The sequence below is a fragment of the Dama dama genome, chromosome 25, assembly GCF_033118175.1.
Source record: "Dama dama isolate Ldn47 chromosome 25, ASM3311817v1, whole genome shotgun sequence".
Classification (NCBI taxonomy): Eukaryota; Metazoa; Chordata; class Mammalia; order Artiodactyla; family Cervidae; genus Dama; species Dama dama.
The window spans coordinates 47,230,866-47,253,897 of NC_083705.1; the positions used below are offsets into that span (position 1 = coordinate 47,230,866).

At 40.5% G+C, this 23,032-nt stretch overlaps 1 protein-coding gene across 1 annotated transcript in view; it reads left to right on the forward strand.

Annotated features, from left to right (window-relative positions):
- Positions 1 to 23,032, forward strand: part of ADAMTS12 (ADAM metallopeptidase with thrombospondin type 1 motif 12) — a 376,425-nt gene that overhangs the window by 232,683 nt on the left and 120,710 nt on the right. Inside the window, exons 10-13 of the mRNA XM_061129264.1 lie at positions 4,012 to 4,104; positions 6,021 to 6,166; positions 8,634 to 8,803; positions 20,457 to 20,590. Coding sequence (XP_060985247.1) covers positions 4,012 to 4,104; positions 6,021 to 6,166; positions 8,634 to 8,803; positions 20,457 to 20,590 — 543 coding nt within the window. The remainder of the gene's footprint in view (positions 1 to 4,011; positions 4,105 to 6,020; positions 6,167 to 8,633; positions 8,804 to 20,456; positions 20,591 to 23,032) is intronic.

Genomic DNA, 23,032 nt, shown 5'->3' on the forward strand with positions numbered 1-23,032 from the left:
ATGGAAAAACAAAAGAATACGCTATAGTGCTTTTCAAGAATCACAGTGATTCACACCTGCAGGCTCCATAGCAACCAACTTAACACCTGAAGTTGCTCCCTTTCCTAAATTTCCTGTCTGGTTGCTGAGCACCTCCAGAGGCCAAGGTAGGAATAAGATTTACCCCTTATTCATTCTTCTCTATTTTCAACATCTAAGTGATAAGTCAAGCCCTGGTATTTAGCTTGTGATGGAATTTGTGGCTCTGTCCTGTTGTCTTCATTCTTATTACTGCTCTCCTGAGTCCATCTCTCATTACCTCTTCTTACTATTACCTTTGAACTATTTGATCCAGAGATCAAATTGCCAACATTCATTGGATCATAGAAAAAGCAGAGAATTCCAGAAAAGCATCTATTTCTGCTTCATTGACTATGCTAAAGCCGATGACTGTGTGGATCACAATAAACTGTGGAATATTCTTAAAGGGATGGGTATACCAGACTCCTGCCTCCTCTCATCTGCCTGCTGAGAAACCTGTATGCAGATCAAGAAGCAGCAGTTAGAACCTGGTTCCAAATTGCAAAAGGAGTACATCAGGGCTGTGTATTGTCACTCTGCTTATTTAACTTATATGAAGAGTACATTATGTGAAATGCCAGGCTGGATGAAGCATAAGCTAGAATCGAGATTACCAGGAGAAATATTAATAACCTCACATATGCATATGACACCAGCCTTATGATAGAAAGTGAAGAGGAACTAAAGAGCCTCTTGATGAAGGTGTAAGAGGAGAGTGAAAAAACTGGTTTAAAATTCAGCATTCAAAAAATGAAGATGATGGCATACAGTCCCATCACTTCATGGCCAATACATGGGGTAACAGTGGAAACAGTGAGACACTTAATTTTCTTGGGCTCCAAAATCACTGCAGATGCTGACTGCAACCATGAAATTAAAAGACCGCTTATTCTTTAGAAGAAAAGCTATGACCAACATAGACAGAATATTAAAAAGTAGAGACATTACTTTGCCTACAAAGGTGCATATAGTCAAAGCTATGGTTTTTCCAGTAGTCATGTATGGATGTGAGTGTTGGATCATAAAGAAGGCTGAGTGCCGAAGAATTGATGCTGTGAAATTGTGGTGTTGGAGAAGACTCTTGTGAGTCCCTTGGACTGTAAGGAGATCAAGCCAGTCAATCCTAAAGAAAATCAACCCTCAATATTCATTGGAAGGACTAATGCTGAAGCTGAAACTCCAATACTTTGACCACCTGATGAGAAGAGCTGACTCATTATAAAAGACCCTGATGGTGGGAAAGATTGAGGGCAGGAGGAGAGGGGGCGACAGAGGATGAGATGGTTGGATGGCATCACTGACTCGATGGACATGAGTTTGAGCAGGCTCTGGGAGATAGTGAAGGATAGGGAAGCCTGGTGTGCTGCAGTCCATGGGGTCGCAAAGCATCGGAAATGACTGAGTGACTGAACAACAACCATTACCTCTCGTTACCTCATCACCTCTCCTTACTATTGTAATTAACTTCTACCTAGCCTCGCCCCCATTCACACTGTTGCTCGAGTTATTTCAAAAAGACACAAATCTAACCATGGCTCTACTCTGCTTTTAGGGTCCTCACTGACCACAGGATAAACTATCAACTCCTTGCATCCTTTTGTGATCTGGATCTTGTCTATTCTCTGAACCATTCCTTTTAGTGCAAAAATATCAGTGTTAATTATACAGAGACAGGAATGAGTCTGGTTGACCCCTGCCAGATTTTATGCTATGTCCTGCATAGTATGAAAAAGATGAAACCTCAAAAATGAATAAGATAAGTTCTCTGACCTTGAGGAGCTCCTGCTCTGGTGGGGGAGGTTGACAGGGAAATTTTAGTAGTCAGATAAACACAAAAATGGACATAGAGAAAGAACTTTTAAGAGGAAGTAACTGCTCAGACAGAACAAGCAAGACTTCACAGAGAAGATAAGATTGTTGTAAAAATCCCTCACTCTTACTTCTAACTGGTTACCAAGCAATGCTAATTCTGCCTCCAAAAGGTCTCTAAAATCCATGTGTCCCTATATGATTTCAGTGAGTCCCCTGGTTGGACTCCTTTCTAAGACTCTGACCCATTCCCCAAAACATAGCCAATTTGACATTTATGAAGGAAATCTGATTGTGTTCCTCTGTTGTTAAAATATTTCACGGCCTCCTGTGCCTCTCCAACAACATTCAGATTCTCTAAAATGGCTTAAAGGGAGCTTCAGGGTTCATCCTCGCTCTCTCTTTGAGCTAATCTCTTAAAATATTATTTTAACCCTCCACTCTCTAACCTGGAATTCTAAATGCATGTACGTTGGACTGTACCCCACTAATCTTTCATCTTGAACTCTCTCCTTCATATTTTTCATCTCTTAATATCTCCACATTTTGTGTACTTTCTTTTTCTCTTCAAACTCACTATTGCTCTTTTCAAATAGGTCCAATCCTCTATTTAACCTGTTGACTTTTTAATCTCATTTATGTTACTTTTTTTTTTTTTTTTACTTATAACAGTCTCTTTGGATTTTTTCCCTAAATTTTCTCTGATTTTTTATGACCTCTTATTTCTAGTTTAAACTTTCAGTATGATCTTCTTTTTCTTTAATCATATAAGACACATTTATTTTATAATTTATAATTGCAAATTATAATGGACAGTTTCGATGTCCAGAGTTTGTGTGTGTCTGTTTCTCCTATTTGATATTTCTTCTCAGTTTCACTTATTATGTATTATCTCCTTTTGTCAATTTCTGCTTCTATTGTAAACTCTTGGCTTTGAAGCTTCATGTCAGGCTATTCTCTATGGTTTAGATGGCTGGCAGATTCTTTTGGAGAGAATTTTCACTGCCATCCCTGGGTCCATTTAAATTATTGGTTGGATGTTGTAAAGAACACTTACAATATCTAGAAATGAAAAATATCATGATTGACTTAAAATTTAGTAGACGAGTTACACAGCAGACTTGATAGAATTAAAGAGAAAATCAACTGAACTTTAGAGTTGAAAAAATTACTTCCCATCCCACTTGAGTTTTTCTCAGAATTGTGTGATGGAGGAGAGACTGGTCATTTCCTGATAGAAATCCAGGCTTTTTCAACATTTATGTACAAGGAAATTGAGAGCTAAAAAATAAGAAAGTAAGCTGAAATCTGAAGGACAGAATAAGAAGGTCCATCAATAATAATTATTAATTGCAGAAATTGCAAAAGGAAAGAATAGAGATAATCATGGAGAAGCAAGATTTAGAAAGATAAAAATTAAGAATTTTCTAAAATGGTTAAAAATTATGAGGTCTTATGATGAAAGAACATATTGAGTATAGAGTATACTAAGTAGATGGAATGATAGCAAATGAGTGGATAAAAGGAAGACTAAAAGGTGGGCAGAAGCACCTGAATCATTTCAGATGATAAACAAGAATTTTGTCAACCTTCCCTTGTTCCTGCTGCAGGAGGAGAAAGAGAGGGAGTATCCAATTCACTCCCTGGCAGCTAAAACATACTGGCTATTTGGGGGTAATAAGTAAATAACCTGAGGTTTTCTAGATGGAGTAGTTTCCCTTTCCTTCAATGAGCAGGCTCAAGTTATAATCACCCAGCTATTTGTAAGCAGATTGCCTTCCATCACAGTCTGGATTTTCCTTTGATGTCAAATGTCACCATTAGCCCTTCCTGAGGGCATTGAACGGTGGACATCATACCACACATATAGAAATTCTACTCTCGGCAAATGTGTTTTATCTCCCATTTCCATATGGCCTAGAATGGCCTACAGCCAACTGTTTATGTATAATGACAATGTTCAGATTAAGTTTAAACGGAGGTTCCTTGAGTGATCAGTTTCCATCAGTTTACTCAGTAACAACCGTAGCATTTATTGTGGTTATGTGGATGAACCTGTGTAGATTACACCATCACTGTAGAAATGCTTTTGTGCAAGTTTTGAAAAATACAAAAAAGCTCAGACTCATGTTTGTTTTCCAGAATGTTTGCCAGACACTGTGGTGCTCGGTGAAGGGCTTTTGTCGCTCCAAGTTGGACGCTGCTGCAGATGGGACTCAATGTGGTGAGAAGAAGGTGAGGTGTCAGTGGGGTGCCAGGCTGAGGAAGGAAGGTAGGGATAGGGGGCTTACATGCTTGGGCAGAACTGGAGAGGAGACCCTGGAGAGGAGCTGTTTCTGGGTGAATGGAGATCATCATACAGTTAGACTTGCCAGAGGAAAGGATTCCACTTCCACTACTCCTCTTGAGCCTTCACTTGGGACAGGTAATTAGGGAGAGAGGGCTGAAACCCAAGACACACTCCAATTACACAACATCTGGCCCACCTTTTCCTGACAAACTTTTGTGGAGTTTGTGAGCAGTAACATCTGATGAGCTTATCATCAACCTTCTCTTTAACCTTTTCTCCCCCTCCGTATTGAACATTGGGGCTTCCCTGGTGGCTCAGACGGTAAAGAATCTGCCTGCAATGTGGGAGACCTGGGTTCGATCCCTGGGTCTGGAAGATCCTCTGAAGAAGGGAATGGCAGCCCACTCCAGTATTCCTGTCTGGGAAATTCCGTGGACAGAGGAGCCTGATGGGCTACAGTCCATGGGGTCGCAAAGTGTCGGACACCACTGATCAACTAACACTTTCACTTTCATATTGAACATTGGGAAGGACAAGTCAGTGGCTTCTTTTTTCCAAAGATGCTGATTTCAGACCATATGTTATCTTCTTGCTCATCATCTGCAAGCGTGCGTGTTCAGTTTCTTCAGTTGTGTCTGACTCTTTGTGACCCCATGGACTGTAGCCCGTCAGACTCCTCTGTCTATGGGATTCTCCAGGCAAGAATATTGGAGTTGCTAAGCCCTCCTCCAGGAGATCTTCCTGACCCAGGGATCGAACTTGCATCTCCTGCAGTGGCACGTGAGTTCCTTACCCACTGAGACTCCTGGGAAGCCTGTTCGTCATCTGACCTACTGCATTTCTTAAAGTCCTACCCAGCTTACTAAACAGGAAACCAGATACCCAAGAACTCAGAGATGTTAGGTGTCCAGACTGCCTGAAGACAGGGTAATACGTGTTGTTCAAAAGCACAATTTGGATTTGTGTGGGCCTAGGATTTATGTCTTTAGTGGGTGTCTTCATGTAGCTTGAGTATGTCGTGACTCATCATTGAGATCATAGAGCTTGATCAAAATCCACAGTCACCAGAAATAATGAGGAAGAGGAGGCAAGCAGATGAAACACACCCAGAACCACTGTGAAATGTGGCCATTTCTAACAACCAGCTTGCATTTCTTGTTTCTCTTTTTGTATGTTCACCCTCCTAAACTGATAGTTGTTGAAGGAGTCCCTTGAAGAGGGAAAGAGTGGAATTTTTCCTGAGCCACTTGAAACGTCAGAACTGGAAGCAATGCAAAGAGTTACAGGAGAGCAGAAATTTTTCTTATTAGAAAGAACTTAAACTTCTGTAACAACTTGGGTTTTTCAGCAATGAGATTTTTTACAGAGGGGATGAGTTATCTGTTGCAAACATTAAATACCCATAGAGGCTATAAAGGAGTGCTAGCACCGTTCCAGTCTACAAAATGTTTGTTATGGTTCTCAACAAGATAAGAAGCTTGCATCAGAAAGTAAATCAATTATATTATTGAACAGCTATGTTACTAAGGAGAGTCAGCTGACATGCTTTCCATAGCAAGATTTTCTTAATAAAGGAAGTTAACATTCTGGCATGCAAGTCTGCCAGTCACACTTTGAGTCATACTCCTTTCACTGCAACTAGGCACATAACATTCCCTTTAATTCCTGAAAGTCTCTGATTCTAAAACCCAAGACTCTCGGGGGAAATTCTTTTATGAGATGCTCTTTGTTCTACATCTGATGTGTGACTGTAGGAAGTCTGCTTGATCAGGAAGAACTGGGTTCAGGCTGCTAGGGTTCCTGAGTCAGCTTGTTATGAAACCTTTCTGACATACGCATCTCCTGTCTCTTCCCTTTTCAGTGGTGTATGGCTGGCAAGTGTATCACAGTGGGCAAAAAACCAGAGAGCATTCCTGGAGGCTGGGGCCGCTGGTCACCCTGGTCCCACTGTTCCAGGACCTGTGGGGCCGGAGCCCAGAGTGCAGAGAGGCTCTGCAACAACCCTGAGTAAGTCAACTCAAAGATGTTTTTCTTCCTTCCTTGAGCACTGGGAGACCAGTTGTGAATGGGGTGATGTCAGTGACCCCAGGGCTCTCCAAGGAAACTATGTAGGTTCCCAAAAACAAAGAGAGCCACAAGGAAGACTCATAGAGAAGAAAAAAGTTCTGCCTTTTTTTTTCTGAAACAAAGTTTTTGCTTTGTCTCATTTTGGCTTGGTACTGGATTCGAACTTGGGTAACTAAACTGATTTCATCATTTGGAGAAATAAGCAAAACATTTTTAAAAGTGCAATTCATGTGAAAGTCTCTAGAAGATTATACAATTAAGTCCTCTTAAATAACCCCATTCTATCAGTGAGGATTATCATACCCAGTTTTACTGATAAGACACAGCTTTCTTTCCATCATAATGAATGTATAATTTTATAAAAACAGTTTTCTTCTCTTGGGTAACCAATTATGTGCCAAATTCGTTGGCAGATTTTTTGAGGATGATTATTTTTAATGTTTTGGATAAGAATTTTGTAAACCTCAGAGTTCTGTATTAGCTTGTTAAGGATTTCATAGAAGTTATTTCACAAGTTGCTTTCAATTTTTTTTTTTTTGCTTTTTTTTGCTTCCAATTTTTTAATCAAGTTGCTTAATTTTTTGATATTTTAAGTTTGTATAGTGATATTTTATGTGAAATATTGTTTTCTTGATTTACAAATATATATATTACATTCTTAATTTCATTATTTGCTGGTATACTAGTTCCTAAGTATAATTTTTTAGCAGTGTGCATATGATGACTTCTATAAGTAGAAAATGTTTTAAATTTCTTTTATCTAAATTTACATTAGTCTGTGTTGAACAGTATGAGTCACATATTTTAAAAGGCAAATGATATATATTAAAACAATTCCATCAGTATCTCAGTTCTAAATCTTACCTCCTTTTTATTATAAATATATTACTGTGTGTGTGTGTGTGTGTGTGTGTGTGTATATATATATATATATATATATATGCATGTATATATACACATGTAAACTGTATATGTAATTATATATGTAATTTCTCCTAAAAGTTAATAAGTTAATATCTATGAGTAACTCAACACACTAACTACTACATAAATTTGTCAGTAAATGGTAGTTACTGTGACATCTTTATCATTTCCCATGCCTATAAGTAAGTGTACATTTGAGGGATTTGGGCAAAATTGTTTTAAAATCTTACTTTTTATTAAAACACAAGGTTCCTGTGGCTTCAAAAATTCAAAACAAGAATTTCTTATAGAATTTTTTTTACAGAAAATCTTTATTTTACAGTTTGTTTCAATGTGATCAGAAAAACGATTTCCATTTTTGTAATCAAGAAATACAGGCAATTTGCTCCAGGATCTGTGGTAGTGTTTTGTATCAGCCACTGCCAGACCTTAGCCTTCTTGGGAGGATGGTCAGCAATCCATGGTTGTCAGAAAAGGGACATTCCTGTTGAGGAAATGAAAGATGATCCCCTAACTTGGCTTGAGGGGAAAAACTGGTCCTGACTCCCATCTTAGAGGCTACAGTTTGTCATAGAGTCTCCTTGGGTGACTCCACAGAGTGATCATATCTGATCTCAGTAGCTGGTTTGCTTAAGTTCATTGAAAAGAAGGTCAATAAAAATACAGTCACAGATTCAGGTCAGTACCTGACCAGCCTATGCTGACACTATATCCTTGATTTATATTGGTCAGCTGTCTAGTGAGAACCCAGCAGGGCTTGGCTCATAAAAGGCTCTTAGATGGAAATGAATTGGAGAGCTGCCAAGTCATAGAGTATCACTTCATCATCACAAATAGGAAACCACCAGCCTACCCTCAACTATGAAGTACAATGCTTAGTGCTGACCACAGGGAGTCGGTGAATGTGAACTGCCCTGGTCAAAGAATTACCTTTGGGTGTGATAAGTGCAGAAAGTGCCTCCAGCTGGATAATGAAATGTTATCCAAAGGTGAAAGAGATTACTTCTGGCAGGAATTCATATAGACTTCATGATGGAGATGGAAATAACGTGTATTTGTCTTTAAAGGATGGGCAGTATGTAGACATTTAGAGAAGAGTGGAAATCTAGAAGCACAGGGTGGGGAAAAAAAGCAAACAAGTCAGTTGGTATCATGGGAGCAGTGTGCAAATGAGAAGGAATGTGGGAAGAAAATGAGATCAGGTGAGGTAAATCAGGATCATGATGGCCTTGCATTCCATCATGCTTAAGAGGCTGGACTGTATCCTGTGGTCACAGAGTGCCATTAAAGGGTTTTCAATGGGAAACTAAAATAATGAAGGTAATCATAAAAGTTAGAAGAGAAGTTCTTCAGAGAAGAATGTGTACAGTAGGAAAAAGAGGAAAGACAGAAATGGAGATGGGGGAGGGGGGACAGAGCATTTTTAACATAAAATACTGGCCGTTAAGGAAATTAAAGAAGAATTTGTGTGTTTCATGTGTAGACCAAAGTTCGGAGGGAAGTACTGCACTGGAGAAAGAAAGCGCTATCGCTTGTGCAACATCCACCCCTGTCGCCCAGATACACCCACTTTTCGGCAGATGCAGTGCAGTGAGTTTGACACTGTTCCCTATAGGAATGAATTCTACCACTGGTTTCCGGTTTTTAATCCAGGTAAGGAGCTGTAATGGAATATTCCAGATCGAGGGCCACAGCAATGATCAGAAAGCATTTATCTGTCAGGGTACTGTGATGTAGTACAGAGAAAAAAAGAGACTTGTGCCATCAAGAGTTTTACATTTTAAGAGGTGGATACACTGACCGGGTTAAGTGAATCAGTAAATGTTGAAGGTGAATATTCCAACTCCCTGCCAAGCTCTGTGAGAGTTAGAAGAGAATTTCATCAAACATGATGACTCACTTCAAAACAGCTGAGGTACAACTAAGCAATATGTGGGCTTGTCGGAAACTAATCACTGATGGAAGTGCTTATTGATGAGTATGTGGAACTGAATATAATTTTAACAGAAATTCAGAAAAGAAGGTCATTATGGGTGTGGAGTAATTTCAAAAAAGTCTTCCAAGGAAGCAGTTGACAATTCTTAAGCATGTGTCATCTTTCTTCTGCAATAAGGAAGGGGAAGGCATTCAAAGTAGAATCAGCAATTCCCAGTGAGGGGAGAAAAGCACAAGGCAAGACAAGATGGTAGAAAATGTGAAATAGATCACCAGTCCAGGTCCGATGCATGAGGCAGGGTGCTCAGGACTGGTGCACTGGGACGACCCTGAGGGATGGGATGGGGAGGGAGGTAGGAGGTAGGGTCAGGATGGGGAACACATGTACACCCATGGCTGATTCATGTGAATGTATGGCAAAAACCACCATAATATTGTAAAGTAATTAGCCTCCAATTAAAAATTTAAAAATGCACCCAGCATAAAAAAAAAAAAGAAAATGAATGAGTAACTTGATCGCAAATGAGTGAGAGCCATCTCTGGGCCAGAAATCAATATTTTGTATCTATGGGACAACATGCATGCGTGCTAAGTCACTTTAGTCATGTCTGACCCTTTGCAACCTTATGGGCTATAGCCTGCCAGATTTCTCTGTCCATGGGATTCTCCAGACAAGAATATGGAGTGGGTTGCCATGCTCGCCTCCAGGGGGTCAAACCAGAGTCTCTTATGTCCAGGTCTAGGGCCACAGCCTTTATCAGAAAGCATTTATCTATCAGGGTACTGTGATGCAGTACTTGTCTGGCAGACAGGCTCTTTACCACTAGTGCCACATAAGGGTACAATGTAAAGTCAGGCATCTAAAGGAGGCATATCAGAGGATGAGGGCATAGTGAAGTTGGATAATGGAGCAGCAGCCTTGGCAGTGTTTCTCCTGAATCAGCACCAGTGACACATTTTCTTCTGAAAGTGAGGAAGAACCATTGACCTTTAACTATAGTATCAAAGAGGATCTGTGTTCTTCGTTGTTATTCCAGTAGAGAATGAAAGAAAAGATGCTCCTGAATTAAGGAAATTTGAAACAACATAGTGAAAAGTAACCACATCTCTTTTGTGTGTGATTGTTAAGCTTCTGAAGTCCAGTATAATAGAACACAAGAGGACTCCCAGGTGTTGGCCAGTGAATGAAAATTACATATTTGGACTGTTAGGAAAATGATACAGTCAATTGCTTTTGGAAAAAAGTGCTTTTCCTACTTTGTGTCTCCAAAATACCCTGATGGCTGTTGGTTGTCATGGGTGACATCTGCTCTTTGTCTCCCATTGTTTAGTGTCATTCATGCTCTAGAGGAGTGAGTCATTTGGTTTTTGGTTCAATTTTACTTCCTGATCTAAGCACCTGAATACAGAAAAGCTCTTGTATGTACTCATGTGGGTGCAAAAAAAAAAAAAAAATAGTAATGAAAGGTATAGACAGTTGGTACTACCTATATTTTGGAAATTCTGCTTTGTTGGAACTAGTTGCATCAGTAGTACTAGAGACCCTGAATGAGCAGAACTAAAATGGCATAGCTGCCTCAGTGTTGTGACAGGTGCTCAGTTTGGAGTCCCCACACCTGCCAGATTCAGGGTTGGATTCGCATCAGCTGGACTCTGATGGTTCAAGTAGCCAGATTTAGAATAAAAAGATTTGGTCCAGCTTAACTTTTCATTGGTTTATAAGCAATGATTGTGTGAAGAGACATCACTTTGCTGGCAAAGGTCTGTATAGTCAAAACTATGGTTTTTCCAGTAGTCATGTATGGATGTGAGAGTTAGACCATAAAGAAGGCTGAGTGCCGAAGAATTAATACTTTTGAACTGTGGTGTTGGAGAAGACTCTTGAGAGTCCTTGGACAGCAAGGAGATCAAACCAGTCAATCCTGAAGGAAATCAACCCTGAATATTCATTGGAAGGACTGATGCTAAAGCTCCCATACTTTGGCCACCTGATGTGAAGAGCCTACTAATTGGAAAAGACCCTGATGCTGGGAGGAATGAGGGCAAGAGGAGACGGGGATGACAGAGGATGAGGTGGTTGGATGGCATCACTGACTCAATGGACATGAGTTTGAGCAAACTCAGGGAGATAGTGAAGGACAGGGAAGTCTGGGGGTGCTGTAGTTCATTGAGTCGCAAAGAGTTGGACATGACTTAGTGACTGAACAGCATCAAATTGTGTGCCTCTGTTTTGCATAACATAGCAGTAGGTATTAAAGAAATGAGAGTTATAAAAGTAGACAGATTTCATTCACTTTTGGAGTGATTATTTTGCATCTGTAACTGGTATTGAGATTGTGTATACCATGTGAGGGAATTATACTGAGTGCCATCTGCTTAATTCGTCTGCCTGGGCTGTGAGCCTCCATTCTCCATCTCAGTGGTTTTCTTATAGGCTCCTGTGATATTATTTGAGCTCTAAACTGAGTAGCTACCACCTTGACCAACACACTGACTTCTGTCCCCCATCAAACTCTGTACTACAGAGTTGCTATTAGTTGCTTAGTTGATGGTCATCCTTGCTGACAACAATGTGGTGTTCATGACAACAGCTATGTGCAGAGCACTCGAGCTGTGCCAGGCAGTGAGTACTTTACACTTTCCCAGGCTTCCCTTAGAAGCCACAAGAGGGTAAACTCAATGTACAGCAGAGTTTTTGCAGATTTGCTAAGTAGCCAGCGGCAGAAGAATAATCATAGATTCAAACATTTGGAATAAGCATAGAGACTCCATCAAACCTTGTAGTTTTCAAATTCTGTTCCAGGGCTTCCAAAAATGTTTGATTCTATTTTCATTCTCTAATTAATTTAATTGCAAAGTTAATTTTTTAAAATATAGTAAGGAATAATGCTTACATTCAAAAAATAGTATATGTTGAGTTTTAATGTATGAAAAGCCATCAGTATATTAACTCATACATATTAATTTGGTTTTCTACAGACCTTGGAATAAAAGTCTCCCATCAATACAATTCAACTGAGAAATATCCTGAGATTACAGATCAAGTTGTTCTAAACTGTTACCATTTACAGCTGTTTGTGTGAGTCAAGATTTTTCAATGCTGTGCAAACAAACAAATGTTGACACTAGTGGTAAAGAACCCGCCTGCCAGTGCAAAGACTTAAGAGGCTTGAGTTCTTTCCCTGGGTCGGGAAGATCCCCTGGAGGAGGGCATGGCAACCCACTCCAGTATTCTTGCCTGGAGAATCCCCATAGACAGAGGAGCCTGGCGGGCTATGGTCCATAGGGTAGCAGAGTCAGGCATGACTGAACTTCACGCATGTGCAAACAAACAAAAAAACCCATAGAAAAAAGTTAGGTGCTGCAACCATATAAGTCTGTAACTGCCATCTGTAAACTTGATTTCAAACTTTTCTGTTCATCTTAATAGTCTCTTTGGATCCCACTGAACTATTTTTAAGCATTATATACTTGAACTTACGAAATTTATGCTTCCTAAAATTCTGATTTTTGTCTATTTTATTTGCAAGATCTTATTTGAAAAAAGAAAAATAATTCTTCTGCCTAAAGGGTTTGAAAAGTACTAATTTAGATCAACTTACTTTCCAACATAGACAAATTTCTTTATCATCTCTCCTGGCGGGGGAAAAAAAAAAAAAGGCAGCCAAACTCCCCTTGATCACATTCATGGAAGCACCAACTTGAAGAGCTGTGGCTATATGTTTTCTCACTCACCCCCATCCCCATCCTCCAGAGATGAAGAAACTTCGTCACAGAGAGGACAGTAACTTAGTCAGGCTTACAGTGTCTTATATAATGCAGGTGGAATTGAAGAATAAAGTCTGTTTGATTAAGAAACTGAGATACTTACACGAATTTATGTAGATTCTTAGGGACTTGATTAGCCCATGTTAATCAGATATGTTTATGTCCTTCATCTTCTATTAGGGGATGGCCAAGACCTTATCTTGGTGCTATCACTTTCTTGGAATCTCTATTCCTTTTTTTGGATGTTTTTCTCAGCACCTCCAAATAGCTCCTCATTAAGGCTAATTTTTTAGCCGTTGCTTCTAAATATCTCAGCCCTAGTAATGCTTGCTGCCAGTGAGGTTTCCAGCCAATGTGGAGGATCTGACATGAGGGTGGACCTCAGTCTGCATCTCCTGAAATAGGATCTTTCAGGAACATCTTTAATTGTCATAGTTACATTCCCTAGGAAACAGGTTCTGAGATGGATACTAGCATGTAGGAAGTTCAACAGGTGCAGAAGAAGAGGGAAGGAAAGGGGGTCAGGCAGGGACAGAACCCAGGCTACAGTGCGGTCTCAACTGAGGGCTTCTCCACGCCCATGGGGAACTCTACAGCTGGAAGGACCTTCAGAGTTGCCACAGTGGGTCATGCACCAACCACTGAGCCCCGTGTGCCACAACAAGAGATGCCACGGCAATGAGTAGCCTGGGCGCTGCAACTAGAGTAGCTGCCGCAAGAGAGAAAGCTCTTTTTCATGGCAATGAAGACCCAGTGTTTAAATGAGAATGTCAGTGTGGTGAGCATCCCAGGATATCTTCTAGCCAGATGCCTCTCATTTCACAAACTAGGAATCTGTGGCTTCAGGAGGGAAAATGATGGCATAATAAGGATGATGTTTGTGGACACCTCAAAACCATTCACAGCCCACCTCCCCTTCACTTTCCTCTACAATTGAAAAGGGATAAGTAGAAGACTGTCTAATCTGTATTTCCAGGAGCCCCAATTTCAGCCAAAGAGATAAAGAGGGCAGCCTCACTGGGTCAGGCCTCTGAGAAGGGTTTTAATGGTTTTGATGCAGCTGCCCTCAGCCCCAATCCCATCTTTCGGCCTTTCACTCTTCTCTTGCTTCTTGCCCTATTGCAACCACACTCAGACAGCCAAGAGGAAGACAGAAGGAGGATAGCCCCCAAATTTCTGTTATGTGGGGAAAATAAACTGATGCCTTTAAAAACAAGGCAGCACATTTTTTTTGCTACTTTACAGAAAAACTTATCACTGCCTGATAATGAGAACAGATGGCTTCCCTGGTGGCTCAGTCGGTAAAGAATCTGCCCGAAATGCAGGAGACCCAGGTTCAGTCCCTGCCTCAGGGAAGATTCCCTGAAGAAGAGAGTGGCTACCCACTCCAGTATTCTTACCTGGAGAATTCCATGGACAGAGGAGCCTGGCGGGCTGTAGTCCATGGGGTCACAATGACTCAGACACGACTGAGCAACTAACACTTTCTTTCAATGAGAACAGCTTATATTAAACTTATATCATTATTTGTTCTGTACACATATTTCACTCAACACTTTATATGTATTTTCTTAATTTTAACTTCGTAAGAAAATCCTATGTGGAAATTTAAGTTTTTGACCTAATTTTTATGGATATGCTAATAGATTTAGAGAATAAATAACTTCCTAAATTCATACTATACAATAGAGCCAAGAGTTAGCCCAGGCTACACTCTGTAGCCTAAACATTAACTATGAAAACACTTTTTAAATGGTGAAATTCAAATTGCAACCTACTGACGGGACGTGAGATGCAAACTTTTCCTTGACCTAAGAAGTCGTGTGTATCCCTCTTAGCAAGTTTTAGTTTCATTTCTAATGATCACTTCTGAAGATCATTATCCAAAAACGTTGGGCTGCCCTGTTTCAGCAGAATTGAAAATGCAGCCTTCAATTCAGAGAGTACATTCAGTTCCCTCAGCTTCCTTTGAGAGGATTAATCAGACAGCGTGAGGGCAGAGCTCAACAGTCCATTAGTTTTAGAGTTTTCACTCAGCTGAACTGTAAATGCATCGAAAATCTGGAGGGGAAACACCACATGAGCTGGACGAAAAGGATGTGTGAAGAAAGATGAGGTGGTAAGACACTCCACTCTGTGGATATTGTGGAAGTAGTGAGTTCGGTGTCTGGTACAGACTCTCTGATAGTTGTGGTGACCTTGGAGAACTAAGACTATCCATTGCTCCTCTTACCCCCTTATGTAGGGCCCTGTGTCACAGGCCCACCTGATGACATTACTCAGAACACCGTGAAAGACAGAGGCCAGAGGAAAGGGCAGGGAGACAGGACTCCAGGGCTGCCTTGAAAACTGCCTCAGAACCCGGAACCTTAAATTCACAATGGCTGCTTTCAAGTACAGGTTCCTTCTGGCCTTGGGCACGCCGGTGGGGCATAGGTGTGCAGGTTCTGGGGGTCAGAGCAGTGGGTCTGTGCTTTGCCCTTGCTTTTAGCACAGATTATTTACTAGGTATTCTTAGACTCCATAGTGCCTGCTCAGCTGTCCAACTCTTTGCTGTAGCCCTCCAGGCTCCTCTGTCCATGGGATTTCCCAGGCAAGAATACTGGAGTGGGTTGCCATTTCCTTCTCCAGAGGATCTTTCTTACCCATGGATCGAACCCTTATCTCCTACAACTCTTGCATTGCAGGCAGATTCTTTACCACTAAGCCACTATGGAAACCCTAAGACTCCATAGGCCACTGTGCTTAGGTTCCATAGAAATCTGTGTTTCTTCCTTGCAGTGTACTTCAGTTAGCCTGTCTAACCGCAAAGAATATGCTAATCCAGTATCACAGAAGGAAGATGAAAGGAAGTCTTGAAATGAGGGCATTTCTTCATGGAATGAGACCTCCTCCATTGTCTTGATTGAGGGTCAAGATATTATTTATAAAAAAAAATGTATGCTTCTTATTTAAAAATGCAAGTGTATATAATAAAATGAAATAAAAATGAATTCTTCTTAGCCCAGCACACTTATTCCTCAGAGGCAAGTATTGTTAACAGCAGATTTCCGTTTACACACAAATGGACTCATATTTTGCCAGTTCTGCGACTTACTCACTCATGGAGTGGAAAACTATTACTTTATTCCTCTTAGTGACTGCATTAGCCTTCCGTTATGTAAATGCAGCTTAATTGATGTGTCTCTTTCTTCCTGGATAAACAGCTGCCATGAACATCCTTGACCCCTGTCTCTAAGTTCAAGGTTCATTTTTTTAATATATAGTTTTAAAAATTTGCTTTTGGTTGTGCTGGGTCTTTGCTGCTATGCGGGCTTTCTCTAGTTGCAGAGAGGGGAGTGCTGCTCTGTGTTTCTCACTGCGGTGACTTCTCCTGTTGCTGAGCACAGACTCTAAGGCATGCAGCCCTCAGTAGTTGTGGCGCCTGGGCTCGGTTGACCAGGGCGTGGGGATCTTCCCAGATCAGAGATCAAACCCATGTCCCCTGCATTGGCAGGTGAATTCTTAGCCACTGGACCACCAGGGAAGCCCCTCAAGGCTCATTTTTATGACTGAGTGAATGATCTCTCAGGATGGAGTCGATCTTTCTGCCACTCTGTCCACAAGTTTCTCCCTAACAGTGTTGATCACTGCCATGGCTGTTACTAAGTACTCATGGGTTAAGAGCCTTTTCTGAGTGTCATAATCTACTAGTATACACTGGGAAAGGTTAATGGTAATCACATTAAAACAACTGCTGTATGCCAGATACCTTATTCCAGGTTTCAGGGTGTTATCCTCTGTCAGTCCTTCCATGCAAAGAGCAAGAAGGTCCTGGGCAAGATGGAAGCATCAGGGCTGGGATTTAAACCCCTATGAGTCTAACTCCAAAGATCGCGTGGAGGAGAGACTCCCAGGTTATGCTTACTTCTGCTCCTCCTATGCCTTTCGGCCCTCGCCAGCCTGTCCTGGCTCCTCTTTCTCACAGTGTGCTTGGCAGTAGTAGCTGATCAATGCGCAGAGGCCTGCAGTGCTCTTGAGGACACCGCAGTCTGGTTAAGGGGATTGTAAAATCTGTAGTCTTAGAAGCACAGAGCTGTGGAGACCGCAACAGGCATTGTGGAGGTGGAAGAGCTTTGAACCGGGTCCAGAGTCACAGAAAAGGAACGTCATGGGGCCACCTACTGACCTAACAGGGTGCAGAATTCTTTCTATTAAATTGACAAGACAGCCATTGTTAGCAAATAGTAAATCAAAGCATGAAATCAGTGCAGAATTGATTAGAAATGGCATCATGGAATAATCTGAAGGAGAAGAGGATATTTCAAGAAAGATTTGTGTATGTGTGGGAAAGAGAATTTGAGCCAGCATTACAAACACAGGTCTTTTGACTGTTCTGAAAGAGGTTTGGAATAATAAATACATAGCTTATAGGGCAAAGACCTTCAGAATTCACCAGGTCATGATGAGGAGGTGAAATCAACAACCATGACACCTGTCATTTGTTAAACACTTAATGTATACCAGGTACCACGCTGAGTGCTTTACATACAATCTCTGCCTTAATCTTCATATTTACCCTGCAAAGTAGATGTCATTATCCCCAATTTTCAGATGAGGAACTGAGTCACAGAAAGAGTAAGTAACTTTCTCAAGGTGATATTAGACCTTCATGAATTTTTATGTCTCTGCCCTCTGTAGAAGTCATGGCTCTAGAGGCTAGTGATTCTCACCATATTTAAGACCCATGAAAGATTTTTTTTTTTTAATTTTTTTTTTATTATTATTATTATTTTTTCCAGTGGGTTTTGTCATACATTGATATGAATCAGCCCATGAAAGATTTTTAAAATGGAGTTCAGTGAGTATTCTGCCAAGTTTGTTTCTCAGATGTGATCCGTGAATAAATGCATTGTCTAAGAGCAAAAAGAGTGGTTACTTTAAAGGTCTCATTAAAGCATTTCTTTTTTGTTAAAAATAATTCTGTGTGTGTAGGTTAGGGGCTAATAGAGTGAGTGCTAAGCTGACTATCAGCTTTTACTGTGTCCCACATACTGTGAGCTCTTGGAACACTTAATCTCTCTGGGCCTAAAATTTTCTCTTCTAAATGAAGATAATAAGAGAACTAACGTCCTAGGGTGATTGTGATTGTTAGAATGAGATAACGTAATGACTGCAAAGCACAAGAAGATCTGGTAAATAATGTTCAGGTAATACACTGGCTGTTATTTTAACAAGCAAAAATTCCTGTTAACTCACTAAATAAGTAACACCCACCAAATCTCTGAATAGTTTTATCCTTCAGAAAGTGAGTCAAACAGCACAAGCCCAGAGGGAATATAACCAAGGCAAACATTGGAACTTCACTACTTTGGAATTCAAAATGCCTTTGGATGGGGCTTTTACTGGCTGCAAGGATCCATTTTTACAGCCCTGAGAGTGAGTGTTTTCTTAAAATTTGCACCCTTAGGCACCTCTGGGCTTCCCTAGCGGCTCAGCTGATAAAGAATCCACCTGCAATGTGGAAGACCTGGGTTTGATCCCGGAGTTGGGAAGACCCCCTGGAGAAGGGAATGGCTACCCACTCTAGTATTCTGGCCTGGAGAATTCCATGAACTGTATAGTCCATGGGGTCACGAAGAGTCGGACATGACTGAGTGACTTTCACTTTCACTTTTCAGTTTAGGCACCTCTAGTCCCAGCCCTCCCCAGCAGGCTGGAACAGATAATTCCTTTAGAAAAGCTCTACAATAATTCAGGGGTGCTTTCTTTTTGGGTTTAATGTGTCCCAATATCAATACAAAATCTCAAATCTAAATTCTAAAGCTCAAATCAAAGCCTCATGTAAAAGTGCTTCCCCTGCCTCCATCCTTCCGCTTGACAGCCTGATATTTCCTGAGTTGCTTCCCAGCACACTTGGACCCAGCACACCTGGGTGGATGCTCTCATCTCTGAAAGAGCAGAATTGCTCTCAGGCGGCTCCTCCAAGCACTTCTGTTCCAGCTCAGGCAGTGACAGAGCTAATCATGCTGCCAGGAATGAAGATTTACAGTACCCCTGGCTTATGCATTGCTCCTGGAGTCTGCTGGTCCTCTGTTGTTGGCGCTTTCTGGAGTGAACTCTCTAACTCATGTTAACTTCATTCGTATCCTCAGACAACTTATCCACTGCACTTTATATAAAATCAGTTGGTATTCTTTATTCACTTTTACCTTTCTCATTGAAGTTTTGAGCAGATGCTTTAGAAGCTCTGACTCAAATTTCTCCCGTTTCCGTGTTTGAGTTTTGCTCATAGTTAGATTTGTGTAACTTGTACATTTTTATTTCTTTACCACATGGATCATGGCATCCCTGGGTACCCGTACCTAGAACTGTGACACTGGCTTGCATTTGGGGCCCATCCACACTGAGGTGTGTTCATGGCAAATGGACTTATGGCTGGTCTCATCAAGCCCTCAGCTGGTCACAACACCAAGAAATTAACAGTCCTTTCCTCAGTAAACAGACCCAGAAGAGATCCCAAAAGGACATTTCTGAAGGGGATAATCTTAGATTTTTCACTTAAAAAAAAAAAAGACATAATATTCAAAGAAAATTACTATTTGAATTCTTATTATTTACAAATATTGGGCTTGCTAGGTGTCCCTAGTGGTAAATAACCTGCCTGCCAATGCAGGAGACCTTAGAAACACGGATTCGATCCTTGGGTCATGGAAGATCCCCTGGAGGAGGGCATGGCAACCTACTCCAGTATTCTTGCCTGGAGAATCCCATAGGCAAAGGAGCCTGGCAGTCTACAATCCATAGAATGGCAAAGAGTTGGACACAACTGAAGCGACTTAGCATGCATGCATGTACATGTATTACCTATTAAAATTTTTAAGGCAATTTATGTTTTGAAAGTTATCTCCTTTTCTGGTTATTCTGTACTTACAAATAGATATGAATTTTATTAAATAAATCTTTAGAAAAGTTGTCTGTGGGAGACCACCCATCTTCATTCACAAGGGAACAGAAAATTGAGCCTTAGAATGGATTCAGTGCAGGACCTAGCATGGTGGGAGAGACCACTGTAATAAGCAGGGTGGCTTCTGCTGTGGACAAAACACAGATCTTTTGTTTCTGTGTGGTTATAAACCTATGTCCAAGGACTTCTTGAAGAGAGTAAGGGAGAATATTTGTTGGTTTGGTTTATGATAGTGGCAGTGGTATTAGGAATGAGCTGGCCCCCATGGAAGCATCTCCCATAGTGGTCTGCTTACTTTGCTGCAAACAATAGGCAAGCATCATGCTTGTCTGGAGTCTTGCATCTCTGGTTTCTATTACTTATTTTCTGGGTTAACCCCAGATACTCCGTACCTTATTTTTAGAAGCTCAGTTCAACATTGGGTTGAAAGGTTTCCTCATTTGTAACAAGAGACAGCATTTTAAAGCAGTCTTCCCAATTTAATTTGTTGTAAACCTCTTTAAAAGAAAGAAGTCCCCATTACAGCATGTGTCACAGAAAGGTGGAAGATGGGAATATCCAGATTGATGACACCTGGGGGTCCTGTGTACAAATCCTGGGGGAAGGGTGCTGAGCTGGGAAACTAACTCGCGAGGATTTGTCTCTTTTTCACTTCAGCACGCCCTTGTGAGCTCTACTGCCGACCCATCGACGGCCACTTTTCCGAGAAAATGCTGGATGCTGTCATTGATGGTACCCCTTGCTTTGAAGGCGGCAACAGCAGAAATGTCTGTATTAATGGCATGTGTAAGGTATTGGGTATGTTTCCTTAATCTACAACTTTATAAAATCGTGATTTTTTTATTAATTTGGAAAGTTAGATGTTTTAATCTTTTGCTTTTGTGGTATTTGCATGTGGACTGGTATTTTTATACAGTCTGTGAGACAAGACTTTTCAGTGTTCATCAAGGTCACAGTTAGAAACCAAATGTCCTCCTGCTGTTGTCTTCATTTCTTGAGCTGTTGATGCACTCTGTGATATTTCAGGCATGGAGCTGAGTCAAATTGAAGAAGAATCAAATTATCCTTTAGAGGAATGATTCTTTGGAGGAATTATTAGGAAAAGGCAACTCAAATTATTTCAGTGGCTTTGAATTACTCACTGGTTACTTGCCAACAGTAAATTTGAGGAAAAACTAATAAATAATCATATAGTGTTTTTCACAAAGCATTTTGATATTTAATTCACCTTGGTCACCAACATGATCACCTTAGGAAGAGAGATGGCATGACAGATAATTATAAAGCAGGTCTTCTGATATCAGTTTAACTTTTCACATTGACTCCATTAGGAAACTCTTGCCTTTATATAAATTACTTGGGTCTGATTTTTTATCAGACTTGGCATCACCAACTCAATGGATATGGGTTAGAGCAAGCTCTGGGAGTTGGTGATGGACAGGGCAGCCTGGCGTGCTGCAGTCCATGAGGTCACAAGTAGTCGGACATGACCTAGTGACCAAACTGATTTTTTAATGCCTTTACATGTACAACCACTGAGGAATTTCTCCCATTGCTTACAGTCTATTTTGCAAGGAACTAAGAAACAAGCTTTGAGATCCAGTACTTGGGCATAAACCTCAGTTTAAAGAGGAGGTTTTTTGGGAACTTCCCTGATGGTCCCGTGATTAAAACTCAGTGCTTCCACAGCTGGGGGAACAGGTTTGATCCCTGGTCAGGGAACTAAGATCCCACATGCCGTGCACCATGGCCAAAAACAAATAAAAAGAAGGTGTTTTTAATCAATGAAAGAAAAGCTATATAAAAATAATTAACTATTAGTAAAGCATAATGGCTTAGTGCTTAGGGTCTAGAATATGAACCCAATACCACTATTTCCAAGCTGTGTAACTCTACATCTTTTTAAGACTCAGTTATCTTTCACAGAATTGAGATATTAACATATCTTCTTAGATCAAATGAGGTTTAATCTAGATGTAAAGCTCTTAACAGAGCCCACGGCACACCAAAAACTCTTAATATATTTTACTCATTTTTGCAAGTTATCGTCACAGTTTTTCCACTGGACTGAGTTATCACCATGAGAAGATCTTGGCCATCAATGTTTAGCACCCTGGGAGGGTGAATTTATCACCCTGCAGTTGCTGATGGACTTATTCCAGTCCTGACCAAGGCACGGGGAGGCAATATATGATTCCCAGGACTAAGTGAGCTAACAGCAGGTCACAATCAGACTCTAAATTAGAACGAACTTAGGCAAAATTCTCTTCCTGACACACTAATTGCCATTATATCTACAAAGAGCCAAAAATAATTAATATATTTTAGGTCAGGTCTGTTCCCCAGAGTGGGAAAAAGTTTGGCTAATTTAGGCCCTAGCAGCCCCATGGCCATTTACTACAGTGGTTCTCAGGCCTGGCTGCCGATTAGAATCAGCTGGAGAGCTTTTAAAAACCCTACTGATGGCTGGCTCTATCGCCACCCTATTAATTCAGAATTGCCTGGATGTGGAGACTAGGCATTGGTATTTTTAAGACTCCTCAGATGATTGCCATATGCTGTTAGAGCTGAGAACTTTAGTCATCAAGAAATGAATGTGATGCTAAAATTATCTTTTAGACCTAAATACCTTTGCCTGTATAGAGACTGTCTTTAGCTTGTGATGGAAAAAAGCAAGTAGTTTCAACGGAAACATAAGGGATGTTGGGTATCTCTCTTGAAGCCAATTAAATCAGCTTAATAGAATAGTCAGATTCTCTTTTTTATTTCTGGAAACCAGTTAAGGCCTTTTAGAAACATTAATTACTCACTTTCTGTCTATACCACACTGAGCTAAGTTTTTAAGCTGAGAAATTATGTCAAATCAAATTTACCTTAATAGCCTAAATGCAATTTATCTTTTAAAGGTCTAGATTGTAGTTATTTTCAGCTTTTGTTAGTCTTCTTATTCACTTAATACAGTTTTTTCCAAAGGGAATTGAACATGTATTGAAAGAAAAAGTTATGCCATTAGAAAAAAATTTATATGGTGTCTGATTCATCTTTGTGTATATGAAAATGTTTGCTTATGGTCATATAAATACCTGCTAGAGTTGCTTATACTCATATATTTAGCTATTTTGAAATTATGATACTTGCCAACATTTTGGCATGTTAGATTTGCAGATTTTGTTGTCAAGGGAATTTTTTTTCTATTTATTGATTTTTTTTTCTACTATTTCATTTACCCTCTG